This window comes from Annulohypoxylon truncatum (genome assembly GCF_022578515.1).
Source record: "Annulohypoxylon truncatum strain CBS 140777 unplaced genomic scaffold F4807scaffold_4, whole genome shotgun sequence".
NCBI classification, from domain to species: Eukaryota; Fungi; Ascomycota; class Sordariomycetes; order Xylariales; family Hypoxylaceae; genus Annulohypoxylon; species Annulohypoxylon truncatum.
This window is the reverse complement of record NW_025953790.1, coordinates 707128-728985: the sequence shown is the minus strand read 5'-3', so window position 1 is coordinate 728985 and position 21858 is coordinate 707128. Positions and strand designations below refer to the sequence as shown.

Sequence of the window (21858 nt, the reverse complement as noted above, 5' to 3'; positions counted from 1 at the left end):
TCCTATTTTAATTATTACCCAACTAATCTTGCCGCGAAGTATCGTCGCTATATCCGTTGTCGTCTTCCGGACCTGGCTCTGGGTCCGATACCCTTCTCCGCCTCTTCCGTCCGAAAAACTCCCCCAGTGCGCTGCTTAAGCTGCGTGCTCGTCCTCGAAGTGTTTTATTATCCGTTGGCAAGGGATCATCCTGGTAAGGCGGTTCATCATCGTCTCGATAGTCCTCGAAAAGAGGCTCAGCCACCGAGTTGACGTTGTCCTCGCTTTGTGGGACAAATAAACTCGATCTGATACTAGGCCTCGTTCGCCTAATAGATCTCCTTCGGCCGTTAGGACTTTCTTCGCCGCGCAAGAGAGCATCTGCTACCACAGCGCTCACGGTCGACGATAATGGCGACGGGGAAATAAAGGCATTGGAAAAGTGATGACTATGTGGTCTGGAAGGATGTGCTCGTGGTGTCGAGGGTCTGTCTGGAGAAGGAGGTGGGACGTCGGGATTTGGGAGGCTTGTATTAGACTGTAAAGGTTCTGATACAGCAACAGAGGTTACGGAGTATATCGTAGGTACACTCTCCGCCGATGACCTTAATGGCAGCTCTGGATGAGAAGGATGGTCATCTGCGGAATGCCTCCATGGGTTGTCGAGAAGCGGCGACGATTCCACTGGCGTCGAGTGAGACGTCTTAGTAGCTGACGCATCGTGCCTACGGATCGAGGGAGCTCTACTTTGCGGATACGATACCGTTTTAGCACTCGTATTTATGAAATTAAGTCGCGAGGCATACGATGAACGTCTCGACGACCGAGGTCGAGGTGGGGTTGGTGGTAGTAATTGTTCATGTCCAGGCTGCTCGTCATGGTCGGTGTAACGACTGTTCCTTTCTTGTTCGAGGAGCCCGATGGTCTCTTCCACGTTTTCATCATCTGACAATTCGTCTTCCTCATCTTGCCGCGGCCGGCCGCTGGTGATCAGGAAGACGCCGAAAAAAGTAAGGAGGCAGCCACCGATAAACTTGGCTGCCTGTTGCGCCGTCGTTCGTTCAAAGTCTCGATACAGGACAGCACTGCCGATAATCACCGACAAGGTAAATAGTACAAACTGAATGGGTATAACTTGTGTCGAATCGAATCGTTGTAGGGCCTTGTTTACGTATCGGACTTGCATGATGGCGGTTGCAAGTAGAATAAATACCATGCCATACGTCACTGGCGTGGTAAATGCCTTGAAAAGTGTTGAGGAAAGCATCGAGGAAACGCCCTTGGTCGCCAGAGCGGTATAACCTCCTTTAAATCTGTTAGCATAGAGCTCGCCATGATAACAAAGATGTGTGACACCTACCGAATAAGCCGACGAGGCCAAGGTCGATTAGGATTGTCCGGTTGCCATATCTAGGGCTCGCCCACATTAGGACGATGATGAAAAAGAAAGTAATGCCCATATAAATCTCGAATTCCATCGACGTGATATGATCCCACACATTATGAGGATCTAATTTCGTCTCTTCTGTTTTAGCACTCAGCACGACCGTGACGGCGCCGCCCACTGCGATGACGACGCCCCAGAAGTCGCGCGTCCGGAATTTCTCGCCAAAGAATATGGGCGCAATAATACAGTTCGAAATCAGAGCCACAACGCCTAGCGGAGACACGATCGAAGCGGGCGCGAAACCGTAGGCCAAGAAGTTGCCCATCTCACCAACAGTCATCAGAACCTGACCTATCCACCAGGATGTCGACTTCAAATAAGACGAGTTCACCTTGGACTCGTTACATGTTTGTTCGGTCAAATTGGAGTCTACCGATTGAATCGACTGAGAAAGCGGGTGTATGCCTGCCCCATCAACTGCTTCGTCGCCATTGTCCTGCGCGATGCCATCAGGTATGTCGGTTGTTCCGAAACCGTTACGGTGACCATCCCGGGCTTTCCTTAAAGCTTCTCTTGCTCGCTCCCGCGCCTCGACTCGCCGTTGATGTAGTTTTATATGCGAATATCTCTGAACATTGAGCGCTAAAGCAATCAGGACATTGCCCGATATTGCGGTTATGATCCCGATGAGCGAACTCCAGTTGCCCAGGTCCGCGCCATCGTCAGGATCGCTACCTGTCCCGTTATTTGCGGCCCAACTCATATTGATATTGATTCTACCGGTCGACTCGATCGACATCCGCGCGTGGGCGGGCCGCAGTGGGCAGACTTATGGTAGCAATACTGCAACAACGAGTTTTAGCAGGTTGCCAAAGGGATTTCGATTTCGTTGATCGACCGGCTATTTGATTGCGCCAATTATGGCTAGTTCGTTCTTCAGAGCCGATCGCGAATGGACTCATCGGACTTCGCTCGAAGCGGATTCATTAATAACACATTAGATAGAAATGGAAATGGAAATCGTAGAAATGCAGAGTGGTAGATAGGTGAGTCGTGAGGAGCTGCTCACTGATCGGCGCAAACGTGAGGTGGAGTGCAGGAAACCCCGGCTCAGTGCTGTCAGCGTCGATAGAACGGGTAGGATACTGTAACTGGATGCGGGTGGTTTCGAATACAGTATCGGTTGAAGATTCTCGAATAAACTCATGCAGCTAATGTAACGGCCTTCAAAACTGGCAAATATTTATAACAGAAACACGAACTAGGAAATTGTATTGATCTATTCTACGTATCTACTAGCTTCGGTTGATTATGAAAGCGACGGAACCTTAATAGCGAATACGTAGTACCTACCTACTATTATATGTATTACCTAATATTAGGTAGCTACCGAACTTAGATTGATTGCGAATAGACTCGGGAGTGCGGTACCTAAAGGCTTGTGATTGTATTGGGCATGTACATCCTACCCAGATACAAGTTCAGTTCGAAGCTTCCAAGCCCCGTTGATTCCGTCATTATACAGCCGGCTAGTTACATAAAAGTTCCACTTCCATTAGTACAGCGTTTATGTGTAAATTGCTAGTTCTACCTAACTGGACCTACCTAAGTCAGCCTTGTCTTCCTCCAACACATTTTCATTCTACCACCTCTTACTTCCCAACGCCGCAACACAATTTTCGCCAACAATGAGCGACGACGAAGAAATTCAGGTCGAAGGACCCATTCTTGGGGATGACGATCCCATGCGCGCATTCTTGCCTACCTCGTTCGGGAAAAGTAGCAAAGAGGCTGACATCGCCGCACAAATCGACCGGAGTAAGAGAATAGTCAAGGAGCCAATAACAGGCAAGTCCAAGTCGGGAGATTCGGATTCAAACGACTCGAGCTATAGCGAAAATGACTCCGACGACTCTGATGACGAGGACGAATATCCAACATCTCACGAGATGGTCATTAAAACTCACGAGCGCGCTGTTACTTCGCTGTCGCTAGACCCGGCGGGTGGCCGGTTAATATCAGGTTCTATCGACTGCACTGTCAAGCTCCACGATTTCTCGTCCCTTACCCCAACAACGATACGAGCTTTTAAGAGCGTTGATCCCTATGAGACCAAGTCCTCGGCAGCAAATACGGAATCGCATCCTGTCCACCACGTCGAGTTTAATCCTCTAGCTGGTGGCATTTTCCTATGCATATCGGCACACCCCCAGGCGAAAATTCTATCTAGAGATGGCGATATCGTTACCCAATTCGTCAAAGGTGACATGTACCTTCGAGACATGCACAATACGAAGGGCCATGTTTCCGAGGTCACGACAGGTACTTGGCATCCCACAGACAAGAACCAGTGTGTTACCGCCGGGACAGATAGTACGTTGCGCATATGGGATATCAACAACAAGCGCAGCCAAAAGGAAGTATTGGTATTCAAGTCGAGAGCTGCAGGCGCTGCAGGCAGGACGCGGATGACTGCTGTCGCTTGGGGTACCCCAGTCCAAGGAGGCAACAATGTTCTGGTTTCCGCAGCGCTAGATGGTACTCTTGTGATGTGGAGCGGCAATGGTCCGTATACGCGGCCGGCCGGGGAGATAAGAGAAGCTCATAAACCCAACACCTGGACTGGCGGCATCGATATCAGCTCCGATGGGCGAATGGTGGTGACTAGGGGCGGCGACAACTTAATTAAATTGTGGGATACGCGAAAATTTAAGGAGCCGCTCGTTTCGGTCGAGCATCCATCTACGTCGGATCACTATCCAACGACCAACATCAAGTATGCGCCTAATTCTACAAGCATCATCACCGGATCAGCGACTGGCCACCTCCACATACTGAATCCGGGGAATCTGCGTCCGGAATACACTACGTTAGTCACACCCGGGTCGCCCGTGATTACGGTGGACTGGCACCCGAAGATCAATCAGATCATCACCGGCTCTGCAAACGCCGAAACGCACATCCTGTATAACCCTACGATGTCGACGAGGGGTGCGGTGGACGTTATGTCGCGCGCCCCGAAGAGGCGACACATCGATGATAATCCAGAGTTGACCACCGACCAATCTCTCGGACTTTCAGGGGAATCAATTTTCACACCAGGTGCTTTAGCCAACAGCAGAAAAGCGGGTGTTACGGCATCTGGGAAATCGAAAGATCCTAGGAGACCGCATGTTCCTCAACAGACGCCCTTTCTACGAAGCCAGCCTGATGAGAAGCATATCAGTGAGAATATTCCATTAAGTCGAATGTTGCATGAGGATCCCAGAGAGGCGCTCCTCAAGTATGCCGACCTAGCAAAGAAGGACCCCGTATTTACGAAGGCATGGAAGGACACGCAGCCGGTGACCCAGTATGCCGACGTGAGCGACGAAGAGGAGGATGGCCCAGACAAGAAGAAGGTGAAGAGATGAGAGAGGCTACCAGTCTGCAAATGCAGGTACAAGAAATACCGGTGTGCCAAGGCTCTTTTTGAGAGGCTAGTTCTCAAGGATGACTTATCTGACTTACCATTAAAGTTGTTTGCCCGAAAACAGGTACCCGGGCTGTCAGGTACCAAAGGAGCCTCTTATGACCTCAAAATAGGTACCTACATATCCATGGATATTTTTACTAAGCTTATTTACGGAACTAGGTACGGTACCTATGTAAGTAGGATCTTAGTGCCCCATACAGCCGGGACTCTACGAAAGGTAGGCCCATTGATCGACGTGCGCCGGCTTTACCAATTGGCAAAAAGATGCCTTTTAGGGACTACTTTGTCAAGTCTGTTACAGGTAGTGTTTACGGGCTACCAACCTGCGAGCCGAAGCCAAGTAGAAGTAGGTACTTTAATGGGAAGGAACATTGAAAATCTGATAAGCTAAAGGGAACCAGTGAATCTTGACAAGATCTCGCTTGTTTTAGATGCTATGGATGGTTTCAATAGCTACATTAATCAATGTCCGCACCATTTGCTTTGTATAGTATAGTACTTAGTACATCGATGTGACCCACTTAAGTCGCAATGGGGACAATTGGACAATCTGTGAAATGTGAATGGTGGATTGCGTGGTTACGTAAGTGGCAGTTGCAAGGGTTTTGTCGGGATATAATTAAACCGATTGGATGGGAAGCTAGAAAAATGGGGCTGTGCCCCTTAGCGCATTTTTCCCAACTCAGGTGACAGGCAAAACGGAGATGGTCTTGTTGTGCGGTTTGTGCGCCTTTCACATCAAACCATCTCTTTCCACGCCATCAATCGCGCATCAAAAAAAGCGAGCCGCATCACCCATCCCCGTCTAAATTCATCGACAACTATCCGGAGTGACCTCCAACTTTTATTTTACGCGATTTTCTCGCGGAAAAGAGCCCCTCTTTACCGACTTTTTACGCGCTCTCAGCCAACCACCGGCCATCTTTTCACCCTGTTGCTTTCTGCCATTCCCGACTCACACGTTCCCCCGTTCCCTTCCACCCCCGCGACCGCGAAAGGGCAAAGTCGAAAAAGGCTGAGTTAGCTCTACGCATCCTGCTAAATCCCCACCGCGATTTCTCGACACATTCCCGCCGGACGAACACCGCGCACCGCGACCGGAAAACGGATACGTCGCGCATTACAACGACTACCGTCATCCCCAACCAAATATTCCATTCCGAATAATTGCACCCCGGCGCAACCACCACCACTTTTGCTGTCCGCCCGTAGTTTGCGACGTGTTTGTCAACCAACGCACATCGTCTACTACCCCATTCCATCGCCATCAGTATTTTTCGCCCAGTCGCTCTTTATAATACTATTGTAATAACGGATAAGCCTATTTTATCAATAGGGCCTGCGTAATACCTCGCCGTCGATTCGTGATATTCAGATATGAACGCCTCATAAAGTGGTTGGATGAATAAGCACACGGTCGTGACTCTTGAAAAGAAGTTGCGTTAGAGATATTAATCAAGATGGCATCTGTCCAGGCGCCCCCCGCTGTTCACCATGCTGGTTCGTCTGCCATGGCGGCGCAGATGACTCAGCAACAGGTGCAGGAAGTGTACATGGTGCGTAGCCTCCTCTCGATGACACGATGTACTTCGTACCGTGTCGTGTCCGTCCACTTGTTGCATATGCTAATAGTGTCGTAGAAATTTCGGCAGATGAAAGAACAAGGCGTTCCGCAGACCGATCCTGAGTTCATAAAGATGAGTCAATTCCTGATGACTGTTCAGCAGCAGCAACAGATGCGCAAGCAACAGCAGAATTATATGCAAATGCAGGCTGCTCAGATGTCGCACGGCGCCCCTAATGGCAATGTCAATGGCACGCAATCAGGCCCGCGACCTCAGCAACCCACCCCACATACCACACAACCGCCGTCGTCAGGTGCTCTGAATGCCTCTGCCTTGTCGTCGAGCACCGGGCCAACTGTCCAGCCAGTCGCGTCATCGCCTGCAACGGCATCTCCCATGGCAGCACAATTCTCTCCACAGCAGCTTGGTCTCCTCAGGCAACAGATCCAAGCCTTTAAGCTGCTAAGTAAAAATGCTGGAGTGCCATACCAGATGCAGCAGGCGCTCAACGCGCAACGTCAACGTAGACAGGCCGTTGCCGAGCAATCTACCCACCCCCCTGCTCATCCTGCCTCTGCAGCAGCAACACCAGCTCCCGAGGCAACGAAGGCTGACTCTGCGCCACCTGACGAAAGTGTCGAGCCCAAGGATTCTGCGCTAAAGTCAAAAACTTTCAAGACACTCAAGTCTCCCTACGAAGGTGGTCTTGTCCGTAAAGATATCGGCTATCACGATCATACCCAGCGTAAACAACGCCTTATCATCCCTAGTATCTTTCCTACGGGAGTCGATTTCGAGCAATTGAGACATGAACGCGAGATTATTATCTTCAACCGCATGAAGGCTAGGTATGCTGAACTGAAGTCATTGCCTGGAAACATCTCCCATTGGGATACTACTAGGGAATCCCTCGACCCCGATGACACGTTGAAGCGGAAAGCCATAATTGAGCTAAAGTCTCTTGGTTTATACGCCAAGCAACGTGCTCTGCGTGAAAAGATTGGACGCTCGATGATGCACTACGACAATCTGGCGATGACTACGAACCGCAGCCAATATCGCCGAACCAAGAAGCAGAGCGTGCGCGAAGCTCGCATCACCGAGAAGCTTGAGAAGCAACAGCGAGACGCTCGCGAGACCCGTGAGAAGAAGAAGCATATCGACTTCCTCCAGTCTGTTCAACACCACAAGTCTGAGATTTTCAGTTCGGCACATTCTGCTAAGAACAAAATGTCCCGAATCGGACGTGCCATGCACTTGCATCACTTCAACATCGAGAAAGAAGAACAGAAGCGGATTGAGCGAACTGCCAAGCAGCGTCTGCAAGCTCTTAAGGCTAACGATGAAGAAGCCTATCTTAAGCTGCTGGACCAGGCGAAAGATACCCGTATCACCCATCTTCTTAAGCAGACAGATGGATTCTTGCACCAGCTCGCGTCCTCCGTCAAGGCACAACAACGCCAGGCCGCGCAACGGTACGGCGACGAGGTTGGAGAGTTTGTGCCTGAGGAGGAGAGCGAAGTTGAAGAAGAGGACGAAGAGGCCAACCGCAAGATTGATTACTATGCTGTGGCCCATCGTATCAAGGAAGATGTCACAGAGCAGGCAAGCATACTTGTTGGCGGTACCCTCAAGGAGTACCAGATCAAGGGTTTGCAATGGATGCTTTCTCTTTACAACAACAACCTTAACGGCATTCTCGCCGACGAAATGGGTCTCGGAAAAACTATCCAGACCATTAGTTTGATCACGTACCTCATCGAGCGCAAACTTCAGCAAGGCCCATACCTTGTAATCGTCCCCCTGAGTACCTTGACCAACTGGAATTTGGAGTTTGAGAAGTGGGCTCCGTCTGTCAGCCGCGTTGTTTACAAGGGGCCCCCGAATGCACGAAAGCAACAACAGGAGAAGATTCGCCAAGGAAAATTCCAGGTCTTACTTACCACTTATGAGTACATTATCAAGGATCGTCCCGTACTTAGCAAGATTAAGTGGTTCCACATGATCATCGACGAAGGACATCGTATGAAGAACACCAATTCGAAGTTGAGCGCTACGATATCACAATACTACAACACTCGATTCCGTCTTATTCTTACTGGTACTCCCTTACAAAACAACCTGGGTGAATTGTGGGCCATGCTCAACTTCGTTCTCCCGAACATTTTCAAGTCGGTCAAGACATTCGATGAGTGGTTCAATACTCCCTTCGCAAACACCGGTGGACAGGACAAGATGGAGCTGAATGAAGAAGAGCAAATCCTCGTCATTCGTCGTCTTCACAAGGTATTGCGTCCGTTCCTGCTGCGTCGTCTCAAGAAGGATGTCGAGAAAGATCTACCAGACAAGACGGAGAAGGTCATCAAGTGCAAGTTCTCCGCGCTCCAGACGCGACTATACAAGCAGATGGTTACCCACCAGAAGATTACGGTTAGCGATGGAAAGGGCGGTAAGACTGGAACTCGCGGTCTTAGCAACATGATTATGCAACTTCGAAAACTTTGCAACCACCCCTTTGTCTTCGACGAGGTAGAGAACCAGATGAATCCTACCAACACCAGTAACGACCTCCTCTGGCGAACAGCTGGCAAGTTTGAGCTATTAGATCGAATCTTGCCGAAGTACAGAGCCACCGGGCATCGTGTTCTGATGTTCTTTCAGATGACTGCGATCATGGACATCATGGAGGACTTCCTCCGATTCCGCGGAATCCAGTATCTGAGATTGGACGGTACCACAAAGTCCGAGGATCGATCTGATCTTCTGAAGACATTCAACGCACCTGACTCACCGTATTTTATGTTTTTGCTCTCGACGCGTGCTGGTGGTCTAGGCCTGAACTTGCAGACCGCCGATACCGTCATCATCTACGACTCAGATTGGAACCCTCATCAGGATTTGCAAGCTCAGGATCGTGCTCACCGTATCGGCCAAAAGAACGAGGTGCGTATCTTGCGACTTATCAGCTCTAACTCCGTTGAAGAGAAGATCTTGGAACGCGCAAGATATAAGCTTGATATGGATGGCAAAGTTATCCAAGCCGGTCGATTCGACAACAAATCGTCTGAAACCGACCGTGACGCCATGCTCCGAACACTGCTAGAGTCCGCAGATATGGCTGATTCCGGCGAGCAAGATGAGATGGATGATGAGGAGTTGAACATGATCCTCGCTCGAAGTGATGATGAGGTTACCGTCTTCCAAAAACTTGATGAGGAACGTGCGAAGGACCTCACATATGGTAACGTTCCTGGCTCGAAACGCGTCCCTCGACTCATGGCCGAGGATGAGCTCCCAGAAATATATCTGTCGGAAGGCAACCCTGTCGACGAAGAGCAAGAAGAGGTCTTGGGTCGTGGTGCTCGCGAGCGGACCCGTGTCAAGTATGATGATGGCTTAACCGAAGAGCAATGGCTCATGGCTGTGGATGACGACGAGGACTCGCCAGAGGCAGCAGCAGCGCGAAAGCAGGCCCGAAAGGACAAGCGGGAAACAAATAGGCTGAAGCGGCTAGCAGTACTTGGTGCGTCAGGCGCCAATTCTCCGGTTGCGAGCCGTGCAAGCACCGAGGAAATCGACACACCTCCCAAGAAGCGTGGTCGTAAGCCCGGTAGCAAGAACGAAAAGCGCAAAGCCGAGGATGATGACGGTGAGCCGCCCGCCAAGAAGCGTCGTGGGCCTCAGGGACGCCCTAGAGCAATACTTGGCAACGGTAACGACTCTCGTATCAGCTTTGAGCTGCGGCAAGTCCTCCAGAGGAGCTTGCGTAATATTTACGACGGTTTGATGGGCCTTGAAGCCGACATCGCACCTGAAGATCAGGTTGACGACGACGACGATGATGAGCCTACCAAACGTCTCATAATTGGACCCTTCATCAAGCTACCGTCTAAGCGGGATTATGGCGACTACTATGTTCTCATCCAGAATCCGATCTGCATGAACCAAATCCAAGCCAAGATCAAGAAGGAGGAGTACAACAGCATTAACGATATGCGCCGAGATATCGTCTTGATGTGCAACAATTGCAGAACCTACAACGAGGACGGTAGTCTTCTTTACTCGGATGCAATTGTCATGGAGGTAAGTTGTCGATAATCCTAATAGTAACGAGCTTTGATCAATATGCTAACGTACGCAGAATTTCTTCAACGCGAAAGCGCAAGAAGAAATAAACGAGCATCCGGAATTGGGCGAGCTCGAAGACCCATCCGGTAAGGATAGTTCGGTTCCCCCTACTAGCGCCGGAACTCCTCAATCCTCCGCAAATACGACGAGAATAAAGCTGGTGACCAATGGTGCCAGCCAGGGAGGTATGGGTGCAGGCGGCGCCCTGAGCGACGGTGAACAATGATGACCTAGTCCGCGAATATAGCCGGACAGGCAGCCAATAGTTGGCTTACAAGTGATAATTACTCTTCGGGCGGTTTTGCCAACGTGTTTTGTGAAACAAAGATTTGCTTAGACCGCGCGGGTTCTCCCAAAACAGGGGGGCGGGAGAGAAAGTTAAGGCGTTTTCGAGGTTCATTGTCCTTTTTATTAACAGGCAAACATTAGGGGAGGAAGAAGAGAGACGAATGGCACGTGTACCACAATCGACCGCAACCTTAAGTTACTATCTGGAGAAGGGCTAAAGCAATACCCCCGGGCTTCTTCTCTGCCTTTGCTTACTACTACTTACCTAACTATTAACTACGCTCTTAGTACATGAATTTTTGCCTATCCGGCTTTCTTTTCTGGTTTGGTGTTTTGTGAGCTCGGTTTGATCGTGATCTGATCCATTCCGGGTATAAGTTTTCGCTTGATGTATGTAGGATGTAGGACGTAGCAATGTAGTGATTTGTACGGATAAGTCTGTTTTTGTCTAGCACGCTCTGAACGAAGTGTAGATGGCGATCAGAGATTGGATTTGTGCGTATTCTAGATGACTTTTCGATACAATATTATGGATGTCTTGTGTCATGCATAATTCCTATTGGCTAAAAGACACAGTGAAGAAGTCCCAACGTCTCGCGATACTAATGGCGATCGTTGTCTTATGTTTGTAGAACTAGAATTTGCAAGGCTTCGGATTCGCTTGCCTAGGAGCCAGGAATTCATAATTCTGTCTTGTCACGATATTTTTTCGTGGGATTCTAGTTAGGATGAATCATAATTATACCTGGAAGGCATTGACGACTCTATTTCGCCTTTTAAGGAAACGGAAGCAGTTAGTAACCATGTGCATTCGTACCTAGGCACAGCAGTGGTGAGTTGGTATTCGTTGTTTATTACTGAGTGTCAGTGCTTATGATCTAGAATGTAGAGCAACTGAGGGCAATAGAAGTCTTCGTCTAATCGAGGTACTATCGTATAGTGGCTCTTGGCATCGATAGTTGAGCCTATCAACCATCGACGCCAATTGAGACCCCCCGCGAATACGACCTAAAACCAAGCGATTTAACGGAGCAGCGTCCTGCTATTCTTCATCCCTCGTTTCTTTGTTTTAAGGCTCATTCTCATTCCCTCGCAGCAACATTTGTTTAGGCTTTCATTAGACCTCACCCATTCCATAGATTTGATTCCGAAATAGTCTTTGTCAAGGCTTACTGGCTTTTCGACTTGCTGCACGGTCATGCTCATGCAACTCCCACACGTCTTTGACGCTTGGAGCGGAGGGGTGGTTTCTGGCACTGCGGCCGGGAGGAGTAGGGAATATGGCAAGATGGATCATTGGGTGATCCAATCGCCTCAGCATAGTAGATCTGTACACCTTATCGAATTGGTTGAACCAGCAAGCTTCCCATTCACGGTCGGTTGGGTTGGTGCAGTCGCCGAGGTTCTGGAAGACGTCGGCTATTATCTCGACCCCACCGCGCCCATGGTTATGTATGGTGATAGAAAAATCAGTCGCACATTGGTAGCAACCGGCGAGCGAGTATGACTGGAGATCAAGTTGGTCCAAATCCCAACCATCGAGCCTCGAGGGCTCTGCTACCATCATCTTCCAGTGCGCCATGGCGATAAACTCCGAGATCGTCCTATGAACACTCGTTTTGTCTAAACTTGCCCACGAAAAGGTGCTCAAGGGGGGTTGGAATGCATACCGAAACTGGCCGCTGTGGATGCAGGATTTGAATATCTCTTCCGTAAGCCACGATTGCGAGGCGCTTAAGAAGTGCTTAACTTTCTCGGGCTGGAGCAGTATTCGTTGAACCTTGTGAAAGTACAAGGATCCGTTTACGACGGTTGCTTCGGTGTCCAATTTGATGTATCCATGGAGGAATTCCGGGTTATAGCAAGATGACCATAATCTAGCAAGCTTCCAGTCGGTCGATATTGCGAGATTAGAGAGCAACGACTTGGTTCTCGAACTCTTGCGGCTGCCTTTTAAGGCCTCACGAGCCTCGTCGAAGGTAATGACATATTTTGGCCAGAGAGGACCAAAGGTCATTACGCCCTTAGGATGTGGGTTAAGCCGGTCACGAATTATGATGGAGTTATCATGAGCATTTCGGCTTTCTCCCGTGAGATTCTGATGGAGTTTTGCGCAACGCAAACAGACGAAACGATGCAGGTAGTCGTCCGCCAACAATTGCAAGAACTTATATCTCGGGTCAAGGATCGACTCGGAGCCGATGGGTTCTTGTCTGCAATCGCGCAATTTTTTTTGGACATACGAAAGACAGAATTTGCCGTAGTCCGAGCTGCTGATTAGGTGGCGGGCGGCTTTGCAAGTTAACGAGAACAAGATGACATAAGGAGGGTCAAGGAAGGATAATATCTCAAGGACTAGCTCCGGTGGTAGGTCTAGGATCCGGAATGGACCGAGTAAGCCAGAGGGCTTTGGTCGGATCGCGAGTTTGTTCGTAGCCGGCATATCTGCAGACTGCAGGGAAATCCGATTCATACATGTAGGCACTCTCTATGTTTGTGCGACGAATGATTCCCGTATAATTAGAAGTCTGGTTCGGGCGAGTTGGTCACTCCATTTTCCCTGAAGTTCCTGAGGGTTGGATTCTCAGGTAAGTGAATTCGGGGAAGTTGTTGAAGGGAAGTGGAAACGTGGGTCCACCAGATTAAGTCGGGAGAATAAAAGTTTGATCTCCTTAAAAATGGCACTCACCTACTGTGTCGCCCCTTTCTTGTTCATGATGAGTGTCTGCACCTTCACTTGGCAAAGGTGTGGAATGGAGGTGAATATGCAGGTACTTCGCGCCTGCCCGCCCTATTAGCAAAGATGACGGGAGCATAGGCCACTTCGATCTACTATCCATGGATGGCACTAATATATGTCGGTCCCCGCTAAGCTGATTTAGGCAATGATGCAACAGCATCTCAAGGCTCAAACAACAGCGACCGGCCACCTGTAGTTTCTATGTTTGGGTAGCGCTGGAGGTTAAAGTAGTACCCACGGCAGCTACGTCAAGCTGTATTTTTTTTATATTGCGTCCTACAACCACAACCACTACTACTACCATATAACATAACCCCTATGGACCATCCTGTTGTACGACGGGAGTCCTCACCACACCCGCAATGTGGCTCGCACAGGAGAAGAGGCGATGTATAATCACCATACTCTCGCCTGCGCTACTGATAGCAAGCTATGCACAAGGTCAACCAGACTCTAGCCTTTCCATCACTCAAGATGTCGCAAAACCCGCCTCGAGTACGGCGACGGCCGAGCCTACCTGCGAATCGAGGACGGTGAACTACATTACCCATACATTGCCTCAGCAGTGTCTCACGTCTGCGCCTTCGGCCTTTTCGACCCCGGGGACCGTTAGCGCCACCGTTACGTCTTCTGCTGCCGACTCAACTTCCAGCCTTAGTACCGGCGACGCCGATCATGAAGAGGAGCTCGACGCCGACGGCAACGACCTAAGCACCGGCGCTTTCATGTCCTTCGAGGAATGGAAGGCCATGATGCTCGAGAAATCAGGCCAAGAAGCCTTGGAACCCAGACACCGCAAGACCAAAGAGACGCATGGCGATTATCCGGGAGATGACTTTGATAGTCTAGGAGACGAAGGCGAGGTGTCGCTCGACTTCGACGCGTATTCGGACAAGATTTCCGAGCTCGCGTCGTCGACCAGGCCGTCGCAGAAGGAGAAGGAGAAGGAGAGACAGGTCGAGAAAGTGAGCTATGACGAGGGGCTGGCCCAGAGCTACCGTAGTAAGGATGCGGGGACGACGTGTAAGGAGAGGTTTTCATACGCCTCATTCGACGCTGGCGCGACAATAAAAAAGGCGAACCCTGGAGCTAAGAACCCCAAGGCCATCCTAGTCGAGAACAAAGACTCGTACATGCTCCTCGAGTGTGCTATGAAGAACAAATTCGTCATCGTCGAGCTGAGCGACGACATCCTAGTCGACACTGTTGTCATAGCTAACTTCGAGTTCTTTTCGAGTATGATACGCCACTTCCGAGTTAGTGTGAGCGATCGCTATCCCGTCAAGGAGGAGAAATGGAAGGTATTAGGCACTTTCCAAGCCCGTAATTCCAGAAATATCCAGCCTTTTCTAGTCGAGAACCCCCAAATCTGGGCCAAGTATCTACGGATCGAGATCCTGACCCATTATGGTAACGAGTATTATTGTCCCGTATCCTTGCTACGAGTTCATGGCACGCGCATGCTCGACTCGTGGAAAGAAGCCGATCCTGCCGATCTTGAAGTTGAGGATGACAGCAGCAAGACCGTATCTGAAGCTGCTGAGGAAACTGTTGTGGTGACCGAAGTTGAGCCTGAAGAAGTCGAGGTGGCTGAACCTCCCCGGTCCGAGAGCCAGGTGGTAAACTTAGAGCAGAGTGTTTTCATTCCTTACTGGGACAAGTCATATTTCTACCACCAATACCCCTTTGACATGACGTGCGCCGACTCTGATGAGAAAGAGTTTACGTCCAATAACAAGGAGGAGCACTCTCAAAACACAACCGCGGGTGAACCCCAATCTACAGAGCCCACAGAAACGACGTCTTCAGTCAATGCAGGTACATCTTCGTCTGGAGCCTCGACGACGCAGTCTACTAGCCAGACCATCACCGATTCAGGGAGAACAACCTCTCCTAACGATTCTGGGGAGACGTCAGCAAGCACGACCACCACTGAAAGTTCATCAGAGACCGTGTCGAGCACGACGTCCACCCAGGATACGAGACCAGCTACTGCCACCACTCCAGAGACACCCACCACCATCACACCCCCAAGCCTCGCAAAGACAGCCAGCGCGCAATCGTCCCCTAAGAGCCGGACACCCGCTTCCACGTCTCTGAAACCGCCTTCCTCGCGGTCCGTCACCGTGTCCAAGGGCCAGCCCTCCGGCTCCGCCACGGCGCCGCGCAACAAGACCGGCACGGCCACGACGTCGTCGCCCGCCTCGGCGCCCACGATCCAGGACTCGTTCTTCAAGGCGCTTAACAAGCGCATCCAGGCGCTCGAGTCCAACACGACGCTATCGCTGCAGTACATCGAGTCGCAGTCGCGCTTCCTGCAGGAGGCGCTCGCGCGCCTCGAGCGGCGCCAGGTCGCCAAGGTCGACCTCTTCCTCGACACCCTCAACAAGACCGTGCTCGGCGAGCTGCGCGAGGCCCGCACCCAGTACGACCAGATCTGGCAGTCGACCGTCATCGCGCTCGAGACCCAGCGCGAGCAGTCCGAGCGCGAGATCGTCGCCCTGTCCTCGCGCCTCGGCGTCCTCGCCGACGAGGTCGTCTTCCAGAAGCGCATGGCCATCGTCCAGTCCGTCCTGCTCCTCGGCTGCCTCGTCCTCGTCATCTTCTCCCGCGGCGGCATCGCCTCCGTCGCCGCGGACGCCTACTACCCCAGCGAGCGCTTCCTCGGCGCCGTCTCCCCCTCCCGCCTCGTCGCCTCCTCCCCGCTCTTCCCCTCTCCGCCTCAGCCTCAGCGTGGGTCACAACAACATACTCACCACCACCACCGTCCCAGCCCCGACCTCCCCCTCCTCTCCGTAGAGGAAGCGAGCCCCGAGGTCCGCCCGCGCCGCAGCCCGAGCCAGAGCCAGGCTACCGAATCCTCTTCGCACTCGCCATCCTCGCTGCGCCACCGGCCCAGGAGGAACTCGCGCGCCACGTCGACCGAGTCGACGAGCCGCCACCGCCGGCCCTCGACCGAGTCCGCGCCCGCGCCCCCCGCGGGCTTCTTCCGCGCCGCCACCCCGTCGAGCGTCGTCGACATGGGGGGCTACGACTCCGAGCCCGCTATGACGACTCCCGGTAGAGGGGGCGACGAGAATCATCACGGCAGGGGCGGGGACGGGAATGGTAATGGGAATGGGGACTACTACGCGACGAGCGGCGATGACTCTGCGGCCGGGAAGGGTGGCGTAGGCCCGTCTTATTCCGAGGTGCTGGCTAGGAAGTCGGAGAGGCAGCTCACGCCCTCCTCGGACGTCGACGGCGCAGAGTATATCCCCATATCGAGCAGGCCGCCCCTGACGCACAGCACTTCGGCGCGGAAGCCTCTGCCTGCTTTGCCAGAGGATCCTGATTAGAATATGTATATCCACCTATGTACGTAGTCTGTGTAAATCCTACTTTATAGCTACGAATAATGAGACCATGAAAAAAGAAAAAAAAAAGGCACGCTTATCGTCAGTACTACCAACGTCTACGGAAACTGGCAGGTTACTATTTTCCACGCAAACAGAATTTGACAAGGCTTCAGTTATGTGGAATCATTCGGTGTTAGCTATGTAAGACTATGAAAAGCTTCGCGAATTTAATGCTAATTTCCTTCGCCCCGTATTAACCGATAGAGAACTACCCCCAATGGAAATCAGATTGCCACCGCAAACTTGGATTCGAAAGGCGCACTTTCCCTTAGATACTGGCCAGTTAGTCGTAGAGTTATTATCATTAACCCCGTCCAATGCCGGTGACTGAGAACGGGTCACAAGCATGATCGGACATGTTGAAATTCGGGGAATGGAGGTAAGTACGAGATCACGCATCGTGTGATCTTGATTATTGGGTCCAGGAACCTAAGGTTTTGCCAAAATTGTATTCGAAAGATTTCCATTCGTATATGGAACGCCCATGAATCGTTATTCGTCTGCGTTAAGAACCTCTAGTGGTCACTTGGGCCGTTGTCGAACCATGAGTCAAACTCGAGTGCGACTCAAGGCCAAAATTGTCATGTCTTCGTTGTTGGCAGGCTCAGATGGTTCCCCGGTCGTTATAATGACGAAGTATTAATCTATATTGTTGAAAAGGGATGTGGTTAGCCCAACTTATTGGCCTCTTATGATCAGGAATAGGCAAAGTAAAAACATACCGTATGAGATAAGGGATATTCATCATGATAATTCCTAATCATCGTGAAGAAAGAATCCCAGGTCTATCAGGTGTCGAAGTATGGATATCTTTTCGCATCGACGTGTAGTACCATGGGATGTCCCAGATGATATAGGAATTTGGCGAAGTGGATCGAAAATCGCCCGTAAGGAAATTGTACAACATTCGAACAATGAGTTGAGATTCATGCCATTTCGTCGTAAAATGGCATTCTTCGTGATTTTTTTCTTCTTTTTTATTTTTATGTCTTTCCGACTCTTATCTGGATTTTCTCGGTTATCTCGTTAGAAATCGTCGCGGTCATGGGTTCAAAGGGTATTAGAATTTTGTCCCCTGTAAGTGGGCGATACTAATAGCCCCCTCAGAAAAGAAAAAAAAAAAGGAAAACGCATATAGCAGCCTAAGCCAAGTTAGTTAGGGTTCTTCAAGCTGTTTCAACTTGGTTCAGGGTGACGCTTACTAGCAGGCATATCAGGATGAACTGGCCACTCGAATCCTGTGGTCATGGGAAATCATTGTAAAGTACTGAAGGTGTTCTTGTAGATTTTGCGCAGTAGAAAAGACACAACGGCCTTGCGCATAAGGGCCTCTAAGGGAATGAAGCCTCCTAAGAGTAGTAAGCCTGGTTAGGTACAGGCGAATTGTACTCGTACTCCTGAAGTCGTGGGTTTCCACGATCGAACTGAGAACGACGGCGTCGCTGCTCATCGCGAAAGTGTTGACCAGCGTTAGGAGTGAATAGACCTAATTATGAACAGTTAGCATCTTTAACTTCCGAGTGTCAACATCGCTGCTACGTACCAACGTGCTCTGCATTCTCACAGCTTCGCTTCATTTTCGATTGGTTGTCCGGCTCAGGGAAAGGTTCCTCGGTGCCCGCCAAATGGGGGTATTGGCCGTTGATGGTGAAGAACAGCTTGAGAATCAGAAGTGTCAGCTGCCTTCCAAATATTCCTTCAATAAATCAGCTTACCTTGGGGCGGTAATGAGGAGCCTCGAGCATAACTGAGCTGTTGCGGAACTTCTGAACGAGGCAGTCTTTGCCTTGGATAGCTAGATTATATTTCAGCATCCAGATACAGACTGTAATTTTGACATTCAACTTACTCGCGTAGGAAACCTCGGCAACCTTGTCACTTTTAAAGCAGCCCCATTTCTGGTTGCCCACTGCTTGCACGAACTGCGTTACTGTCAGCATTGTTTATTACTGTTGATGTGAATCGCGGCCTTACGTCAATGATATCCAACGGCTGTCAGTTTTATTAGTATCGTATCAATATAAGTTTCTGGGAAGTGGGGGGAGCTCACATCGACGAAGTTGATGAACGCATAGCCGACGCTGTATTTACCTATATTAGTATCTGTGCCTGCTACACCTTCGAGGTCAAGGCATCACTTACTTGCAATCGTTGGCGAAATCAATGCGCAGGTACATGAAGTCGTACTTGCCATGGCTAGATCTGTCGACGATGTCCTTGAGCATAGCTTGATGGACCTTGTTCGGGATGTTGCGCAGCATGATCTAGCTTCGTGTGAGATTTGGTTCATATTCAGTAATTGTAGGTTACTTACCGTTGTGCGCACGTCAATTCCTTCTCGAATACGGTTGACATCTACGTGATTGTGATGATTGGCCGAATTGTAGTAAGGCGATCGTGAAATTCGCATTGCATTCTGTCGACGACCATCCAGGCGACCGTAATTCTGGAATTGTCGTGGAGTCGTGAGATCTGAATGGACAAGAGGGCCCTGCTGCGACATAGAAGGGCTCACGAGGGAATAGTTGCTTGGTTGCAGCATGCCGCCGTAACTTCTCGGCGTTCCCTGGTCCAACACATACGAAGGACTCATAGGCAGAGGCGAGTACATCAGAGGCACCATTCCATAAGATTGCGGGACCGAAAAGCTGTTTGCTGGGAGTGTCGGTCGGACGGGTGTACTCAGGAGAGAATTAGCTGGATTCGCCATGACTGATTGTGCTCTTCCGATAGACATTCGTCGGAAGCCGGTAGCCAAATCTGATGGCGAGGCAATTGAACTGGTCGAGCCAATGAGTCCACTCTGGCTCGCGCTCGGCGCCACATCAGGTCGGTACAGCACTATGCAGATCTGAAATCCCTATTGTGAAATTGTTAGCAGACTAACATCCTGAGTAAGGAGCTGATGAACTCACTTGGACGACGACGCCGTTGAGCTTTGCTATGGCACGCAGCGACATGTCATTGTCGCAATACTCGGCAATGCCGCTCATCGCACTTCCCGTTACACCTTCATGGGGCTTGAATGCATACAAGTCTCCCTCAGTTCGTAAAGCCGCCTTTAGGAACTCCTCGAGTTGTTGAACGGTGATGGGCTGCATGGAGTGTGAAAACACACTAAGGTACACCTGTCCTTCATGAGCAGTTACGAGACCCGCACCTGGCTCTACAACCGATGAAAACTCTCGAGGGTTAACGGAACGAACGTCCCAGTCACGGCCACCTAGAGAGATGTTCGAGAAAACAGTGCAAGCATCGCGGATGTTGGAAAAACGAGCGAACACCTGGTTTCCACACTCGAAGATCTCATTGGTCCCCTGAAACGGGGTACCCATCTGACGAAGTTCCTGCACATTGTTAGCTGACGGCGGATCATTTTTTTGATGGTGTATACTTACAGATATGTAGTGGTTCACCTCACCTGCGGTTACACTACCGCCCATTCTGGCGGAGACGACCAAGCATCGGGAGATTCCAGATTCTGTGCTCAGCTTGTCATGGACGAAGTCAGACGACGCAGGAACGCTAGCTGGTCGTGGAAATTGTCCAGAGATCTGGCTGTAACTCTGGCTCAGATCCTCGGAGAAGGCATCTGCTCGCTTAGGCTCAGATGCCGAGCCGCGAGGAATCAACGCCGAAGGCAGAGGTGAAAAGACAGAGGCCGTGGGAGATAGCTTCTGGCTTCCCTTGAACGAAGATTCAGCTGAAGAGACGAACGGATCCTTGTCCGTGTGGGCAGTGCCCAGATTGAACATGCTCGGCTGTCCGAAAGACTGCAACGCGTTCATGCCGTACTTAATGGAAGGCGGTGCTGTCTCAAGGGAACCATGACGAATTCCTCCCAGCACTCGTGTAGATCGAGCGGAGCTCTCTTCCGGAGAGAATGCGGTCAGTCGAGTGTCGGGAGTGCCCTTGAATGAGTCTGCAGCTCCGCTCGAAGAATGAGGTGAAGCAGGGTTGTAATGACCCTCACGGGCCTGTTGATGCATGCTCATCTTGTCTGAAGAATTGTATGCCATCTGTAAGGATCTAAATTCGGTACCTAGGTATGAACCGTTCAACTTTCGTAGTCCCTGAAATTATATCAGCGAGTGTACGTAGGACGACGGATGAGAACGCAAGGCGAATTCTAACACGCTATATCCCGTCTCTCTTACAAGGTTTCAAAACTCTCTCTTTCGCGATAGGATGACACTTACTTTACTAGGATAATAATTGTTCTTTGAAATACGCAGAAGTATGCTCAATAGAACAACCGAATGTTGTATCTATAATCCGGCCCTTGAACTTGAAGAGGACACCAACTGTAGATTCCTGGTGATAGTTGTCAGTCAGGTAGGAAAGTAATACCATGAAGAGATGTATAATGTGGCACAGAATATGATAGAAGACAAATAGGCAGATCGCTTGAGTGCTGCGAGCAGGGTGAAGGAAATACACCAGGGAGCATGGGCCAATGTTCAGCTAAATAGCAGCCCAAGACCAGGAAGGAACGATAGACCTTTAGGGATAGCATAATAGTACGAAATAGGAAATGGAGCTCTGTAGTTGCTATCGTTGAGGAAGGGACAACAAAAGGGGAAGTTGATGACGTATAATAATTTGCGAGGTCTTCAGAAACTAGCAACAACAATCGGGAAAATGACGAAGGAGCTTGACAACTGAAAAGGAACTCTGCGGGATCGAAAATCGTAGTAAAGGGGTTAAAGGGGCATGGGTAGCGTTGACGTCGTGGGAGAAAAGTTATCTGAGGCAGGAAATTTTGATGAAGGGGAAGGGATGAAGTAAAATAACCTGACTTACAACCGGCCCTCCGAGATCAGTGTCTATGGCTCTTTAGAGTTATTTTATCCTTTCGTCCGTTGAAGTATCTTGGGACGCGACGGCCTATGTTGGCT

General features: G+C 50.3%; 6 protein-coding genes across 6 annotated transcripts; 3 read left to right on the top strand and 3 right to left on the bottom strand.

Annotated features, from left to right (window-relative positions):
• F4807DRAFT_265107 (DUF803-domain-containing protein) lies at nt 1-2264 on the bottom strand. Its single transcript, XM_047994522.1, has 2 exons — nt 1340-2264; nt 1-1284 (listed from the first exon to the last, which is right to left on the bottom strand). The coding sequence occupies exons 1-2, from the start codon at nt 2163-2165 to the stop codon at nt 23-25; spliced, it is 2088 nt and encodes a 695-aa protein (XP_047857958.1). The 5' UTR covers nt 2166-2264; the 3' UTR covers nt 1-22.
• A 701-nt stretch (nt 2265-2965) lies between these two features.
• On the top strand, nt 2966-5140 carry F4807DRAFT_265100 (WD40 repeat-like protein). The gene is made up of 3 exons (XM_047994521.1): nt 2966-4805; nt 4885-4951; nt 5001-5140. Exon 1 carries the CDS (start codon nt 3055-3057, stop codon nt 4777-4779), a length of 1725 nt encoding a protein of 574 aa, XP_047857957.1. The 5' UTR covers nt 2966-3054; the 3' UTR covers nt 4780-4805; nt 4885-4951; nt 5001-5140.
• A 1065-nt stretch (nt 5141-6205) lies between these two features.
• Nucleotides 6206-11015, top strand: F4807DRAFT_265044 (chromatin remodeling complex SWI/SNF, component SWI2 and related ATPase). Its single transcript, XM_047994520.1, has 3 exons — nt 6206-6397; nt 6482-10489; nt 10548-11015. The coding sequence occupies exons 1-3, from the start codon at nt 6302-6304 to the stop codon at nt 10758-10760; spliced, it is 4317 nt and encodes a 1438-aa protein (XP_047857956.1). The 5' UTR covers nt 6206-6301; the 3' UTR covers nt 10761-11015.
• A 643-nt stretch (nt 11016-11658) lies between these two features.
• Nucleotides 11659-13671, bottom strand: F4807DRAFT_411037 (uncharacterized protein). Its single transcript, XM_047996669.1, has one exon. The coding sequence runs from the start codon at nt 13293-13295 to the stop codon at nt 11985-11987; it is 1311 nt and encodes a 436-aa protein (XP_047857955.1). The 5' UTR covers nt 13296-13671; the 3' UTR covers nt 11659-11984.
• A 76-nt stretch (nt 13672-13747) lies between these two features.
• On the top strand, nt 13748-17004 carry F4807DRAFT_264999 (uncharacterized protein). Its single transcript, XM_047994519.1, has one exon. It carries the CDS (start codon nt 13925-13927, stop codon nt 16898-16900), a length of 2976 nt encoding a protein of 991 aa, XP_047857954.1. The 5' UTR covers nt 13748-13924; the 3' UTR covers nt 16901-17004.
• A 1305-nt stretch (nt 17005-18309) lies between these two features.
• F4807DRAFT_456776 (RNA recognition motif 2-domain-containing protein) lies at nt 18310-20955 on the bottom strand (the record flags this gene model as incomplete). Its single annotated transcript, XM_048000933.1, has 10 exons — nt 18310-18446; nt 18504-18618; nt 18676-18755; nt 18810-18882; nt 18935-18952; nt 19011-19041; nt 19103-19224; nt 19275-19820; nt 19876-20307; nt 20359-20955. The coding sequence occupies 10 exons, from the start codon at nt 20953-20955 to the stop codon at nt 18310-18312; spliced, it is 2151 nt and encodes a 716-aa protein (XP_047857953.1).
• Between the last annotated feature and the right edge of the window lie 903 nt (nt 20956-21858).